Consider the following 15724-nt stretch of genomic DNA (forward strand, 5'->3'; position numbering starts at 1 on the left):
TATTATTTTCTTTTTTATTGATTGTATTCATAGTTTTCTTATAAATATGTTTAGATAAGACGTGGTATACGGGCCTAGTATCCTACAAACTTGCTAACTGCTAGCTTAGTTTTACACTTGTAAATATGAAGGACTGAAGATCATGTGAAAGTAAACTTAAAAAGCAAGACCATAATGTAAACAGAGGCAGTAACTCGTGAGTCAAGTAGTATTTGTAAAGATTATAATCCTATTCCTGTATGTTTTGTAGTCACCCTTAACGTACCACAGAGTCCTTTGATTCTACTAACACTTACTGTGTTGCGTTTAATGATGCGTTGGTCAAATGACGGAAGCACGTGGCCCGGAATGGCCCTGAGATGGTGGGCATGGCCCCTGGTAAACTTGACATGGCCCAAGGATGCTGGGCATGACCCCTGGGATGCTCAGCTTGGCCCAGGGATACTGGACATGGCCCCTGGAATGCTCGACATGGCCCCTGGGATCCTCATCATGGCCCAGGGTTGCTTGGTGTGGTCGCTTGGGATGATATAACCCTGGGGTATGTGGCATGACCTATGAGAATCGTGACATCAACTCCCAGCAGGCAGCTTCCTGTTTGATACTGTGTCTGATACGTTGTTGCAGGGCTCGCTCTTTGTATGTTGGCAGAGTATCCTGCTTGCCTGTTGACAGAGTCAACTGTTGCCTGTTATCAGCCTGTCTCTGTTTCGTCAGTGTGTGTATGTTCGGCATAGCTCGCCAGCTGCACAGTTGAGCGCCTCTGGTGACTTGCTGAGCCCCTGGTGATCAGTTGAGCTTGCATGGTGACCAGTAAACCCCCCCCCCCCCTTGGTGACCAGTTGACCCCCTGTGGTAACCAAGTGAACGATCCTGGTGAACGGTCGAGTGAGGCGCGAAAGCGTCACCGGAATCAACAGACTTGGTGATCGTTGTAGCATGGTTGGTAGTAGGTGGTGCCCGCCTGGTGACTGAGCACGACGCCCAGGTCTGCGATGGTGACGTGGGCGACGGGATGGTGCCTGATGGCCTCTCGGACGACCTGCAGGCCGGACACCACCTGGCCAAAGGGACAGGAGAACCTCTTGGCCGGGTTATCCCTCGTACAGATGTCGAAGCAGCCGTCGTACTCGGCCTTCCCCCCGCTGGCAGCCACGACCAGCCCCTCCCTTTTAGGGTGAGCGTGGTCCCCTCCCCACTCCAGACCCCCAAGCACCCCCCGTGAACCCATGTTGCCCTCTGTGGTCAAGTAGTGACTCACCCTCAAGCACTCCCCAGGTCGCCCCTTGCACTCGACCTTGCTACACTTGACCCCCCTGTAAGACGGGCCGAGGGAGGCCAGTGCCAGGGCCAGGAAGTGTTGGGCCCGACGCAGGCCAGGCATGAGACGTATGTACACTCGGCCCAGGCGACGGTCGCCCACGGCCAGGTCGAGGAAGACCTCGGGCGCCTCCTCCAGCAGCGACTCCACCACCCACATCTGCCGAGCACGACATGACACGTTAAGGTAGTCCTTACGTCAGGTTCTCTCGTGTCCCCCCCCCCCCCCCCTCCCAGTCTGTACAGTGTATAGTCTGGGGTATCATGGAGAGTGGTGAGCTGTATGGTGTAGTATGATTTACACGTATACCTTAGGAGTGTTCAGGAGTACGTTGTGGTACAGCCACAGATTGTGTTATATAGTTCACTATGTAACACCACCTGGGCTGGCCGTTGGTTTTTTTGACCTTCGTTTGACCTTTTCTGGCTGTAGTTCAGTCTCTAGCTGGCATGTATAATGCACCGAAACCACAGCTCCCTTTCCACATCCAGGCCCCACAAAACTTTCTATGGTTTACCCCAGACACTTCACATGCCCTGGTTCAATCCATTGACAGCACGTCTACCCCGGTATACCACATCGTTCGAATTCACTCTATTCCTTGCACGCCCTTCACCCTCCTGTATGTTCAGGCCCCGATCGCTCAAAATTTTTTTTCGCTCTATCCTTCCACCTCCAATTTGGTCTACCACTTCTCCTCGTTCCCTCCAACTCTGACACATGTATCCTCTTTGTCAATCTTTCCTCACTCATTCTCTCCATGTGACCTAACCATTTCAATACACACTTTTTATTATCACATATCTCTCTTACCCTTTCATTACTTAGTCGATCAAACCACCTCACACCACATATTGTCTTCAAACACCTCATTTCCAACACTTCCACCATCCTCCGCACAACCCTATCTATAGCCCATGCCTCACAACCATATAGCATTGTTAGTATCGATATTCCTTCAAACATACCCATTTTTGCTCTCCGAGATAACGTTCTCGCCTTCCACACATTCTTCAACTCTCCCATAACCTTCGCCCCCTCCCCCACCGTGGGTAAAAGCATTCCTTATCCAAAAGTCATAATAGAGGAGGTGATTCTGCTAACTTGTGAGAGATTACACACATATGTGCATACACAGCCATATACATCTGATCGTGTGTGTGTGTGTGTGTGTGTGTGTGCGCGTGTGTACTTAGGGACATAAATGAAGACATAATGGCGTTGTAAATACTGGTGCAGCAGAATTCTTGCTTGTGTTTCGGGTGATGTGTGTAGAGGGTGACCAGAGCTGAGGGACTCACCTGCAGCGTGAGGAAGGCCTGGTGGTGGTGGGGACGCTCTGTGAGGCCGTACATGTGAAGACGTCCTCCTTGCCACCGGATCCGTCCCAGCCGTCCGTCCTCACTCTGCACGTAGCACCGTCGCAGCCACAGCCCATCCTCCGTCGGGGACTCACACCTGATCCCAGAAGGTCCTGCCGCGGTCTGACTGGATCCTCCTCCTACTGTAGGACCGCTGGTTGTTGGTGCCGCAGCTGCTGTCAGGGTGTCGTCCAGTGGGTCGTCGCTGGCGTCCTCGCAGGAGTCACAGACTCCACCATCGGAGTGCCCTTTCTTAAGTCCTGCGCCCGAGGAGTCGTCGCGGCTGTTGCTCTGGCCCAGGAGGATATGTCGCGCAGGACTCATGCTGCCAATGTCGTCCCCCCTGGCGCCGGTTGTGGGCGAGGCCGCACGACTGTCGTTGGCCGTGGTGCTCGTCTCCCCGAGGGAGGAGTTGAAGGTGCTCCCTCGGGACCAGTTGAGCCGCTGCCGACGGCTGAAAGACGGGCATGGGGCGCCGACAGCCTCGCCTGAGTCACCGACGTGGTCTGGGATAGCGAGGTTGGGCGAGGGCGCCGCGTGTTGTGGCTCGCTGCCGCACCCCGGCAAGGACTGGGTAGACTCGACCTTACTGTTGTCCATCGTCTTGGGTTTATCCTCCCTCGGGTAGTCCTCGAGCTGCTGAATGGTCAGCAGCAAGGAATCCATATCCACACACCTCCTCGCATCCTCCATGAGATCTTTCGTTTTCCTCATGGACTCACCGAGAGCCTTGGCCTCCTCACAGTTGTTGCACAGGAGGAAGAGGCACTCATGGATCTTGTTCATGACGCTGGCTTTCTCGTTGGTGATGTGGGCCAGCCTTCTGTGGCCCGAGTCGAGGGCCTGGGCCCTCTTCTCCTGCATGACGGCGTCGATGGTCTCCACTGTATGTTGTTGCTTCACGTGGCCTTCCAGCAGACACCGGCCACACAGACCAACCTTGCACGTCCGGCACCAAAACTCCCGCGCACAGCTATGGTTGGCACACACACCGTACTGCAACAGACCATAGGATAATGTAGTGGTGGTGCTGCGCGAACTAAGTTATGCTAGCTGAAGTAACTGTGGTAATAGTAATGGCAGTAGTAGCAATGGTAATGGTAGCAGTATTGCCAGTAGTAGCAATGGTCATAGTAGTAGTAGTAGTAACAACAGTAATGGTTGTAGTGACGACATGGATAGTAATAACAGGAGTACTTCTTGAATGGTACTAGCAGCATAAGTACTTGTAACTGTATTAACAGGGCTACAGTAGTAGTATTTAGTAATAAAGTTATGTAAGGTAACTTTTCATGAAGCGAAAAATGGCTTCCATTAGCTTGTGCTTTTATATTGATTTCTGCAACCACAAACACTCCCCCGAGGTCGAAACTGGACTGGAATAATGTGGATTCAGTGACGTATGTCAGCTGTAGTCATTTATTATTTAGATGTGTGCGCCTGATGATGTCATACATATGCAGACTGTACTGAGAATGACAGGAAAAAGTGTGTAAGAAACCTGTTAAACCAGTAATGGTTTGTTGAGCAATGGTTTAGCTGAATTTGGCGAATAAAAAGTGAAGGGGCCCAGAAGACCAGCCCTCTGGGACCCCAGCTTACCTTGGACCTGGCGAAGAACTTAGCCAGGCTCAGGAGTGCAAAGACGACGGGAAGGTGCGCGGGGTGCGGGCCCTCATGGGTCGTCCTGCAGTAGGGGCAGTCGAGGCGAGGGCTTGCCTTTTCCAGGTTGACGAGACACTGCCTGCAGAAGGTGTGGCCGCAGGAGGGAAGGAGGACCGGGTCATGGGTGCCCGTTGAGTACGCCTCGGAGCACACGGCGCAGGTCAGTTCAGAATCCATAGTGGGCCATGGCGGGGGCGAGGGCGAAGCAGACGTCTACATGGGGATTTAGTACCCGTTAAGGATTCATGTTATCATCGTGGGGATTTATGATACGTAGATATGAGGTTTAGCATGAATTAAGATTACATGGAGGGGATTTAACATAACTATCGTGTCCATGGAGATTATACAGGACACAAAACTGATAAGGAAGGTCTCAAGGAAGGGAAAAATGATAATGCGAGGATTAAGAGAGCTGTGTTATGGTGAGTGATTAGATGCCATAGATTTGTCCATGGAATAAACAACAAGGAGTTGATCACAACCTTTAAGTGCTCTAACCAGTATGATGTCTGGAGTGAACAGTTCTTTGGAAGACGCCAAAACAGCAACCAGAGACCATGACATGAAGTTAAGGAAGAGAACTGTGAGAAGAGAGATGTAAAAAGGTATTTTGATAAGAGTAATTGTACTAGACATTGTGAACGTTGATAGTAGACGACTTAGTTTGGTGATAAGATTCAAGAGATGGGGTCCAGCTAGTGCCCAAAACCCTCCCCTTACTGTAACAATTGGTTAGTCATACGCACACATGCAAACACAGACACAGACCAGATACAGGGTATCCCTTCTATTAATGGGGCCACGTCCCATAGCGACATTGCCTCTTATAAGTTTTCCAAAAGTATAGCAAGACATAAAACACTAGACCTTTTTAGATCAGCATAAATCCGTCTATTTATGTAGGAACTAAAGTAACGGCGTGAAAAGGAAGTATTTATACACACAACAGAACAGCCACTGCATGTTTAGCACTTGTTTACATACACTCTCAGTTTTCCAACGAACACAAGTTTACATTTGGGTTCACGTTTTAGTGTCCATATGATTTCCAGTAAGGTGATTGACATAAGTGATGTAAACATTTGCTGTACATTAGAAAGTTGTGATACACGTTCTGCTTGCTGTTCCTCTCTTCCACACACCATGAAGGGAGAATCCAGCCATACCTGAGATGATATTTTGCCATTAGGCTGGGCTAGCACGTAATGGCCGCTGCAGGAAAGTTTTGATTTAAGAGTAACAGGAGCGTGAGATTCATGGGTTGAGTGTTGCGTAAGATGGAGAGACTGCGTTTGAGGAATGAATGCCAGCAACTTACGTGTGTGTATATGACTTTAAGAAGCCACGCCAGTTTAAGGCAGGGAACTTGACAGACAGCGTCGTGCTGGCTGACTACACAGCCGTCACTAACCCTCCCGTACCCTGGCGGGAAGTACCGGTAACGTATCTCCTTAGTGGCTGCTTGAGAGAGAGAGAGAGAGAGAGAGAGAGAGAGAGAGAGAGAGAGAGAGAGAGAGAGAGAGAGACTTATCTGTACCGGAATGTAGCTTATCTCGTGAAAGGTCTGGCCGTGGGAGCTCCCGATCCATCTTATCATTAAATACTTTATACATTTGTACGATAACGCTTATCTTAACAAATGCAGAATATACCACAATGGTGTGTGGAGCAGACCACACGATGTCATTGTTGTTTGAGGTGTGTGAAAGTTGTTCGAGGAAATGAAATACGAGATGTGTATTATTATTATTATTATTATTATTATTATTATTATTATTAGGGTACTTTTGACATATGGTAATATAGTAGTTCCCCCACTCCCTTACCAAGTTGATAGATCTTCCAAAGTAGATGAAAATTTACCTCACATTTGGTTTCAGAAAAAAAAAAATCTTTGACTAGGTTTGGTTAGGTATAGTTTTAAGGTTGTGGTGCCTATTAGATATAGCGTTTATTTATGAAAACCAACAGACCTGACATAGGTGAAGTTTTGCTTGATAATTCTTGTTATTTATGACCAGTCACTTCCAATTGACCAAAGGGAATGATAGAAAAAGAAAAGTGTTGTAGAGGAAGAGCACCTCTGTTACGTGAATATTCATCAAACGCCAGGAAAATGATACAAACATTGAGGTATATGTTTTATTAACTTTAAGAAGACATATGCCAATCATTTTTTAAACTTTGATTATAAATTAGTTCTAAAAAATATATATGTCATAAAAATTCTTATGGCCTGTTAGAAACAGCAGATTATATGGCAAGATTCCTCCATGGTAACCTTTTATATTTATTTCATGATTTTCTGTGGTTAAAAATGGTATGTCTATCAGGATGCGCATTAACCAGTCATGTGTTGATTTTAAATTCCCCCCATCCAGGCTTACCCTTATTTAGAACGTTTCATATCAGAGGTAATTTGAGGCGGTTGTTCAACAGAAGCAGAGGGAAGGAGTACGTCCGATGAATAGGTTGTAGTCATGAATGTCTGAATCAGTTTGCGCATCTTCTATTTTTGCGTTCTCATGCGACTTGGTGTGCAGCTGAGTGTACGTGTAACTGTATAATGTATTATGTGTATATGAAGCACGTGTACATGGCTTTATGAGATGAACAGAGTAATATATCTAGTTATATATCGTCGCTTACTAAATGAATTCAGTACTTAGGTTCGTAGGAGGATTTTACATGTTGCTTAGATTAGGGAAACAAGCATCGATCATTTAGTAAATCCTCTTAGAAGTGGTTTTCACTAAGCGAATCCCGTATGCAATCCGCTCGCAGTCAGCTGATGTAATGATTCCTGCTGGGCAAGGCGAATCATTGCCACACTGGGGGGGGGGGGAAGGTTATGAGGAGGACGTGAGGTTCATGGGTTGTGTGATGTGAGGTCCGAGATGACCACCCCGACCTCCTGCATGGTGACCTGTCTTACCGGCCGATGGTTCACGGCCGCCGTCACCACCTCCCACCCGCCCACCACCTCGCCGAAGGGACACGCGAAGTTCCTAGCTGGGTTCTCTATGGTGCAGATATCGAAGCAGGCGTCTCGGTCGGGGCGGCCGCTGCCGGCGCCCACCACCATGCCGGCTCGCTGGGGGGACTTGAATTTGCCGTCCCACTCTAGGTTGTCCATGACGCCCTGAGCGCTGAGCTCCCCTCGCTGGGTGAGGTAAGGCCCTGCGTGGAGACACTCGCCCTTCAGACCCCTGGAGTACACCTCCTCGAACTTGCTGCCGCGGTAGGAGGGCCCGTGGGTGCCCATGCAGAGTGCCAGGAAGTGCTGGGCGCGGCGTAGGTTGCCCCACAGGCGAATGTAGATGCGGCCCAAGCGCCGACCCCCAGCCGTCAGGTCCAGGAACACCTCGGCGTTCTCCTGAGGAATCAAACTCTGCACCACCGACATCTGTCAGGGAGAGACACACCACGTCACCGCCAGCACCTGACACTCCCTCACTGGTACGGGGAAACAAAAAATCTCGACCGCTTGAGTTTTAAGTAGGGAGGAGATTTTGACACGTTTCCAACGCCATGTCCCTGATTATATTTTTGAGCAAGTAAGAAATTTAAAAATCATGAAAGACTAGGGGGATTTTAAACCTACTTTGAAATATAAGATAGTGATGATTACAATTTTGGAATAAGGTTTTATATAGTAAGCCTAGTCAACACCCAGCGGCTGAGATACACCAGGTGATTCCAGTTGATGAATGTTAGAGAAAAGGATTCGTCATGAAATTTCTAGATGAGTACCATAATGCTAGTGTTTACATCGGTTATCTCAGTATTTCAATGTCAGACGTAGGTAAAGCCAGTATCAGTGTAGCCAGATCATTTGTGAGGTAACTCTCGGCCTTTATCTTCAGCCTTACACAACGTCTGCCCTCACCTTGATCATGAAGTGTGCGTCGTCCGCCTGGTCTCCGAGGGCATACATGTGGAGACGTCTGTCCTCCCAGGTTAGCCTTGCCCTCCTACCGTCCTCGCTGTATACGCAGCACCTGAGGGGCCACAGGGAGGCGTCTAACATGCCCAGCAGCGGCCCGTTGCTCGCTACTCCCGCCTTGGTCCTGCCGCTTGTGCCCAGCGTTCCGAACCTCTGGGAGTAATGAGCGTACCCTACCTCGTTCATGGTCTGGACGTGGTTGTCCCTCGGAGCTCCGTAGATCTGCGGTGACGTGTAGCTTCTCTGGATCCTGTTGTTGTTGTCCTGGTTGTGTTTACTGTCTGTCTTGGACTTATTTTCTGTGGTGTCTGGTTGCGATTTCTGGTTGTCTCTCCTCCGACGTCGAAATCTGGGAGTCCTTTCCGATTCTCCGTCACTCGAGGTCTTATTCATGGTCCTGAGGATGCTCTTCATGCGCTTCAGGCTACCAAGGACGTAGTGGACGTCCGCTGTCGTCTTCTTGGTGTCCGCCAGCATGTCTTTCACGTCGTGGGCCGAGTCGTCTGCTAGGGTGCTGGCCTCACAGGTCTTGAGAAGCTGTAGTGAGTAGTTCTTCACCGTGTTCATGATCTTCTTCTTCTCCTCCATCACGTTCTGTAGGATCATGTCACCCTGTTCCTTCATCTCCTCCCTCTTCTCCGCCAGGAGGAGCGTCGTCCGGATGACCTCGTGACCCTTCTTGACGGTGCAGTTGCCGCAGAGGGACTTGTGGCACTGACGGCACCAGTAAGCCAGGGGCTCGCCGTGTGCCTCGCATCGCCCCAGCTGCAGCCAAGGGGAAAACACGCGCTACAACTAACACCGTTGACGTGCACGACGGTGCGACTCCTGAAGCATGGCGGCACGACCCTTGACCTTTGACATGACCCAGATCATACCTAAGGGTCGTACCGTCTTGCTCACGAGTCGTATCGTCGAGCTCATGGGTCGTATTCTCGTCCTCAAGAACACTTACAAGTAAGTAAGCTAAGCTGTTTGTCACCCTACTGTGCACAAGGCAGAGTCGTTATTTGGCACATAAATAGTTACATGTGAAAATATAAAGAAAACGGCAGAAAGTTTTAGGAAGGCTGATGCAAAATGTATATGAAAAGAGATGAAAACCTAGGCTGGGAGAGAGAAAATATGTTGAATTTTGTATTTCCATATAATCTTGTGTTTACTATATATTATGCCAAAGGCTCGACACTGCCTGTATGTAGAAGGAATATCTGTACGATCATCTGGTGTTAAGAAAATTGGTTCGCAAAACGAAACGTTTGTTGTGATTGTTCATATTAACACATTCGCGAGGCTTGCTCCTGTATATGATTTTTTCATGAGCAAGTTGAAGATTGAACGATGATTAACTCATTTCTTTAGAAATGATATACACATTTGTTCAAGTATAGCGCGAGATAAACATTGAAAACAAATCAATAGTTTTCTCGCGAAAACAAATCATTATACGTTTTCTCTCATTTCCTTTCCTTCAGATCTTTTGATTTCATCCTTCGTTTAAGTTCGACAGAACAGCAAGGACTTCCCTGGTGTATCGGTTTGCGTTACTGAACGTGGCACATGCACACACTACCAGGGATCGAACCCGCAGAATACTGACCGCGGCAGCCGGTCCACAGTCCATCAAGCTGTTCATCCTTCCATGGAGGCTGGTAGATGAAATGGGTACCAGGCATAGGCTAGGGTACGTGTGCAAAGATACATAGGAGTAAAGATACGGTTCACAAAGTTAAAGAGTTGGGGGCAACACTACTGTAAAATCTCTCCGTTTTAGAGAAAAGCTAATTACTTATTCCGTGTGAAACACGACATGCTCTTTGGAACATCTATAAGAACTTTATTGTCGGCTCAGACTAATAAAGATATTGTCTCGGGAAGATATTCTGTGTCTGTAGTGTAAGCATTATATGAAGGTGTGAATTAGATCTCTGAGGACGAGTAGATGCAGTAGGCCCGTCTTGTATGGGTCACAAAGACTACATCTTCGACTTTCATCCAGGGATTCAAATTCTTGTAGTACCCAGGGCTCTATTTCGGGGCTAACCAGTCAGCTGCTGTTTTGACTAGGATACTGAAAGAATTTCGTACACCCGGGAACCTGTATTTCATTAAAACCGTTAACATAACCGGTATTTAGTATTGGGATTGCCCGTTGTGCACTTTCCCAAGTCCTCTGCTCAGAATATTCATTGTTTTAAGATGTAGGAAGATCAGTAGGCCTAGGAGTAAAGGTCGTAGATATTCTCATCGTAGAATTTACGATCACGAATGTAGCACCTAACTAAGACTTACCACAATGGAAATGCTGTTTTTCTTTGTATTCTTGGTGAAGATGAAGTAGAATTTGAATGTTATGAAGAGGTTGTAGGAACATGTAACATTCCATGCAGGTTCACCTTCTGCCTAAATACCGTCTACGTTAGATTACTTAATTCTAAAATGACACGTACCATAAACTTGTCTGTACTTCAGACTTTCAAAAATAATCCATGTACGTAATGTTCACAGTCATCCAAAACAGACATCATGTATTCAAGGCTTAGCTTCTTCGCACACCAGACAAAAACATAACTCACAGCAGGGGCTTCACTCAAAGACGTGTTTGTCAACAAAAATATCTTTTACCTTAGAATTTTTATCAACCAAAACGTAAATATCTTTTACCTTAGATTCTCTGAAGGCCTCTGCTCTAGCGAGAAGGTCGGTGTGAATGGGTATTTGATTTACTGGAGGCTTCAGGTGACGCTTTCTGCAGGTGGGACAGGGGAAGTGGCCTCGCTTTTCGCCCTTGGCGAGGCACGGCCTGCAGAAGGTGTGGCCGCAGCGGGGAAGGAGCACGGGTTGATGCCTCTCGTCGTCATACAGCTCGGAACATAGTGGGCACAACACATCGTTGTCATCGGTGGGCTCCGCTGGCTCTGGCTCAGGGCCTGCAGCAAGCAAGGGAAGGTATATTGTCATAAGTAAATATCGAAAGAAGGTGAAGATCTACATGAAAGTTAGTATTTCTCTTGAATTAGCACAGCTTAATTTGGTTATCTACACTATATGCGGATGAATTGGCCTCTTGAAGTCTGTTTACTGGGATTGATTTGTATTTATATGATCTTCTAAATGTTGATTTCATCATTTTTGTGTCAGGATGTTGCACTTAGGGTATTCTTCACGGGTCTGTTATGGTATATTTGCATTTGTTCCTCTAAGATGGTTATCTTTTTTTCCATGAGTGAGGCGAAATGTCTTTCAATGTACATTCCTCAGTGTTGAATTCGTTTCTTGTTCATAGATTTGTCCTTTGAGTATTTCAAGCTGTTATCATAACTATTACTTAGAGTCACGGAAATTACTAATCATTTTTATGTTAAGAAATATAACATTTAAAACTTCAAGAAGTGACTGACCCTTCTACCATTCGCCAACCCGGAGATTTTACAATTAAGTGTAGCCTCCCTTGTGTTGTGTAGCCTCCCTTGTGTTGTGTAGCCTCCCTTGTGTTGTGTAGCCTCCCTTGACAAGCGAGTTGCTCAATTTTGTGCTTTTGGCGAGTTATCCTTCTGGGAGGGTGAAACCCATTTGTCTGATATTTTGCTGCGAAGTAAGATGGAACATTGGTGTCTTCCTATGTGGACTTCGCAACGGATTAGAACTCACTGTCCTATTCATTATGGGTGAGTTAGTACAGAAGTATATACAGTATTTGTATGGGGAAAGGATACAAGTTGTGTTGAAGTGGATCGTTCTAATTTGCTGTGTCGCATACACTTCCGCTTTAAGGAAGGGATAATTTGGTCGAATTAATATTTTTACCATAACGTACACTAACCCGCATCCAGACTCACGATTGTTTCGTCTGGTTGAAACGCCATCGTCGACAGACAACAAAATGCTGGTCTGTGTAGACTGACGACAGACAGGCAGGTTGCTATGTGTCGTCTTTAGACGTGTCTGTGTGTGTGTGTGGGAACTCCGCGGGTTTATCAACCATACCAAGGACAAAAAGTTGGCTCATAGTGAGCAGGAAATCGACTTCAGAAGTCGCGATTGTCATGCAAAGCGTAGTGTCAAATCGCCAAATTTCCCTCTCTTACCACTGGTTTTAACGTTTAGATACAAAAGTAATTTGATATTCTTAACCTTGTTCGGGCAGTGTAGATTGCCCTCCTACGCACAATGATAAGGCTCACGAAGCCGGACTCCACTCTCTTCTTTAGATGTCAAAAGTAATTCATTAATTTCACCAAAGAACTCCAGCTGTGTGCCACAAGTTTGGCAACAGGTTGAGTTCAGCTGTTTTTAGCCCGACTGTAGGCAGCATCATCAGGCTTGCAGTTGTGTTTGTACTAATATCTTGCTTGCACCATTTGTAATGCTTGAGGTTTGCTTGCACCAGCCATGTCGCCATGACCAGATTTGCCGTTTATTTGTAATAGAATATTTGTGTGAGTCAAGACGTGGCTCCCTGTGATATATTTAGAACATATATCATTGCCAACATGGGACAGGTGAGACAGTGCGAGGATGAAGGCGATTTTTTTTTTTTTTTTGGTTTTTTACCTTTAACTGGAGGTAAACATGTGTTGGCGCCACAGGAGTGAAGATAGGGCTATTCTTTTATTCTTTGTAACGTCCAAAGGCTCCAACTCATGATAAAAGTCGTAATCGAAGTCTTGCCTTACTTGATGTATAAAGAAGGTCCAAATTGTTAAAAAAAAAGAAGAGAGAATTGAGATGAATACAGTTTTTCAGGATGTGCAAACATTATCTTTGGAAGGATGTGCATCAAGCTGGAAGGAAAAGGTTGAGCATGAACATAGCCATGAAGGGGAAGAAACACACACCACAACGTCCCACCCTTGAGTTGCCAACAGCTACAAAGTTATGATGTGACGCAGTAGCTTGCTGAGTATTACATGATGTAGCTAATAATGGTTGGCGCACACACACTTTCAGTTCTTGGGAGCAGAAAATGATGTGAAAATTACAGATGACGGGCGAGCGGGTCAAGGTTTGACGTCTGATTGCGAAAGCTGAAAATTCGAACTGATTTATTAGTCTTGAGCAAAGAAAATAGGTAGAGCTAGACCAGCACCAGAGGTGACGTCACATCAGTACACTGTACACAGATAACTGCATCATTCCTGTGTACACTTGTACTATGCTCGGCCAATGAGACAGGGAGTGTAGGGAGTACATTGTACCCCGGGCCCGGGGGTCCAAAAGGGGGCCCAGAAATTTCCTGGGATATCAGGAAATGTTTGCATATATTGATGACTAGCATTGACACGTTGTGTGAGCCTACATAGTTATAATGTTATAAAGCACTGGTGAAGTAGACACTACTCATGGGATACAACCGTAGTGTATAAAACTGGTTCGCTAGTGGTGATGGGAAGGGAACCCGACATAGTTGTGACATATGGTGAAATTCATTGGACATTACCAAAGTTATGTACATAAAAAAGCCGTCAGTAAATTATAAAGCATGATCAAACTGGGCAACATTGTTGATGGCTTCATTTGAGGAGTATAGTTATAAAACTGTTTTATGGACTGGTGAGCTTGAGAACACTAAAAATAGAATACATAGGATTCTCGTTACACTGGAACGTTATAGTTAAACCGTAAGTATTATGGTTACGGTTTATGCAGAATTGTTTACTTTCTAGTAGCACAAAAGGTTAAATCGTCTAGTAACATTTTAATTAGGTAGATTTGCATATTTAAGATACCTGATGTTACTACTACTACTACTACTACTACTACTACTACCACTACTACTACTACAGATGCTCGCTTATTCCTTTGTCGTAGTTCAAGTTCATGGTATTATAGTGTGTATTTCTGAGTGAAACTTCTGATTATAGTAGTTATTTATATTGATTTAGTTGCTTATTACAGCTTTAACGTTACTTACCGTTTTTGTAATGTATTCATTTCAGAATTCAGTGGAGGGATTAGTCAACTGGAACGGAAGTTTGTAGTTGTTGGTCTAATAGTTCAGGGTTTCAATCAGAGTCCATATAATGAGCAATTCATTGGTCTAATAGTAAAGGGATTCAATGTTTTGACAGAATCAGTTGACGAGTGCAACAGTTCAGGAAGAAAGAATTCGTGATTTAGTTAGTCCAGAGCAGCACAGAAAGTCAGACGATCCTCAGCGATGTAATGTGGTAAAATAGTGAAGAGGTTTGTCTAAATGAGGTTCATGTTAAGAGCTTAGTTGTTTTAAGCTGGTAAGTTGCTGCTCTTTAATTTCTGAATTCATTACAATTTGAGCTGTAATTACAGCATCTCATGAATTTATTGACTAGGTTTGGATTACTTGCAATCACCAGACCTGTGCACCAGACCCATTGAAAGATTATATATCATTGACGAGGATCATTCACCATTTACAGCACTTGATGCTGATTACTTACTGTTTACAGAGTTATGGTGTAGAGTAATTTCCCCGTATCAATGTACAAAGTTTATATGTTCAATATAAACCAGTTTAGATTAATTATTACCTATTTACAATTGTTGTAGTAGTGGATTATTACCATTTAGTGCGAATTAGTATATTGATCTTTTACATCCGTTTAATTAGCGAATTATTCACCATATACAGCTGTTATATTATGGATTAGCAGAATCCAAAGTCATTTTAATAGCGGATTTTTTCACCATTTACAGCCATGTTAGTAGACAATAGATGAGAATTTGCTGTCATGTTGGTTATGGAACGGTTCTTCATGTGTAGCGGAGGTTTAAAATGTTAATACTGGAATTTCCAAATGCAGTTGTTTTTAGAGCAAAATGGTCTCACCATTCACAGGTATCTTAGCATATAAGGGTAGTTTACTCACATGGTTCAGGCGGTGGCGCTGGTTCCGTTTTCTTCACCTTCTTTAACCAGCTGGGCCCTGGGAGAAAGAGGTAAACAAACAGTGGGATTTTGTTACACACACACACACACACACACACACACACACACACACACACATTGTAATTATCATAATAGGTAATGACTGTTGGAAGGGAGTCACGTCCATCGGTTGGGTCCACAGGTCAAGAAGTGGTGATGTGTTTTTGTCGAGGAAAGCTGCATTTTGTGCACGAGGGGGTCTTGTGATGTGGTGAATCGGTCCTCAGTACTGTTGAGAAAGTATAACTCGTACATGCCTGGGGAGAGTGGTCTCAGAGGGGCGTATGTCTAGTGGATTGGAGTTTATTAAAGACCGGGTTAGGAAGGAAGTTGTTTAGTTCCCGTCGATTCATTAGCGGGTGAATGCTGGGTGAGGGTGAGTTTGTTACGGATAAGATGTCTTATATGAACAGAGGCAGAGGAGAGTGCTCTTGTGGTTCTGCTTGGGTTGGTTAAGAGATGGTTGGGTTGGGATGGGTCGTAGTGCTGTTGGATGGTTGGGTTGGGATGGGTCGTAGTGC

The 15724-nt window shown here is 45.8% G+C and overlaps 2 protein-coding genes across 5 annotated transcripts in view; one reads left to right on the forward strand and one right to left on the reverse strand.

Annotated features, from left to right (window-relative positions):
* The window catches only part of LOC139758655 (uncharacterized), a 24232-nt gene continuing 8508 nt past the window's right edge, over nucleotides 1-15724 (reverse strand). Inside the window, exons 2-6 of one of the 4 annotated variants that reach the window (XM_071680218.1) lie at nucleotides 15145-15201; nucleotides 10961-11226; nucleotides 4285-4560; nucleotides 2623-3678; nucleotides 1-1480 (exon numbers count right to left, since the gene is read on the reverse strand). In XM_071680218.1, coding sequence (XP_071536319.1) covers nucleotides 914-1480; nucleotides 2623-3678; nucleotides 4285-4560; nucleotides 10961-11226; nucleotides 15145-15201 — 2222 coding nt within the window. In that variant the 3' untranslated portion in view covers nucleotides 1-913. Of the gene's footprint in view, nucleotides 1481-2622; nucleotides 3679-4284; nucleotides 4561-5668; nucleotides 5824-6478; nucleotides 7757-8239; nucleotides 9062-10960; nucleotides 11227-15144; nucleotides 15202-15724 lie in introns of those variants that run through there. The other 3 variants (XM_071680220.1, XM_071680221.1, XM_071680222.1) reach the window with 3 other exon arrangements.
* Nucleotides 8971-15724, forward strand: part of LOC139758657 (uncharacterized) — a 27919-nt gene continuing 21165 nt past the window's right edge. The window contains exon 1 of the mRNA XM_071680228.1: nucleotides 8971-9253. The gene's annotated coding sequence lies outside the window, so the exon portion shown is untranslated. The remainder of the gene's footprint in view (nucleotides 9254-15724) is intronic.

The sequence above is a fragment of the Panulirus ornatus genome, chromosome 31 (genome assembly GCF_036320965.1).
Source record: "Panulirus ornatus isolate Po-2019 chromosome 31, ASM3632096v1, whole genome shotgun sequence".
NCBI classification, from domain to species: Eukaryota; Metazoa; Arthropoda; class Malacostraca; order Decapoda; family Palinuridae; genus Panulirus; species Panulirus ornatus.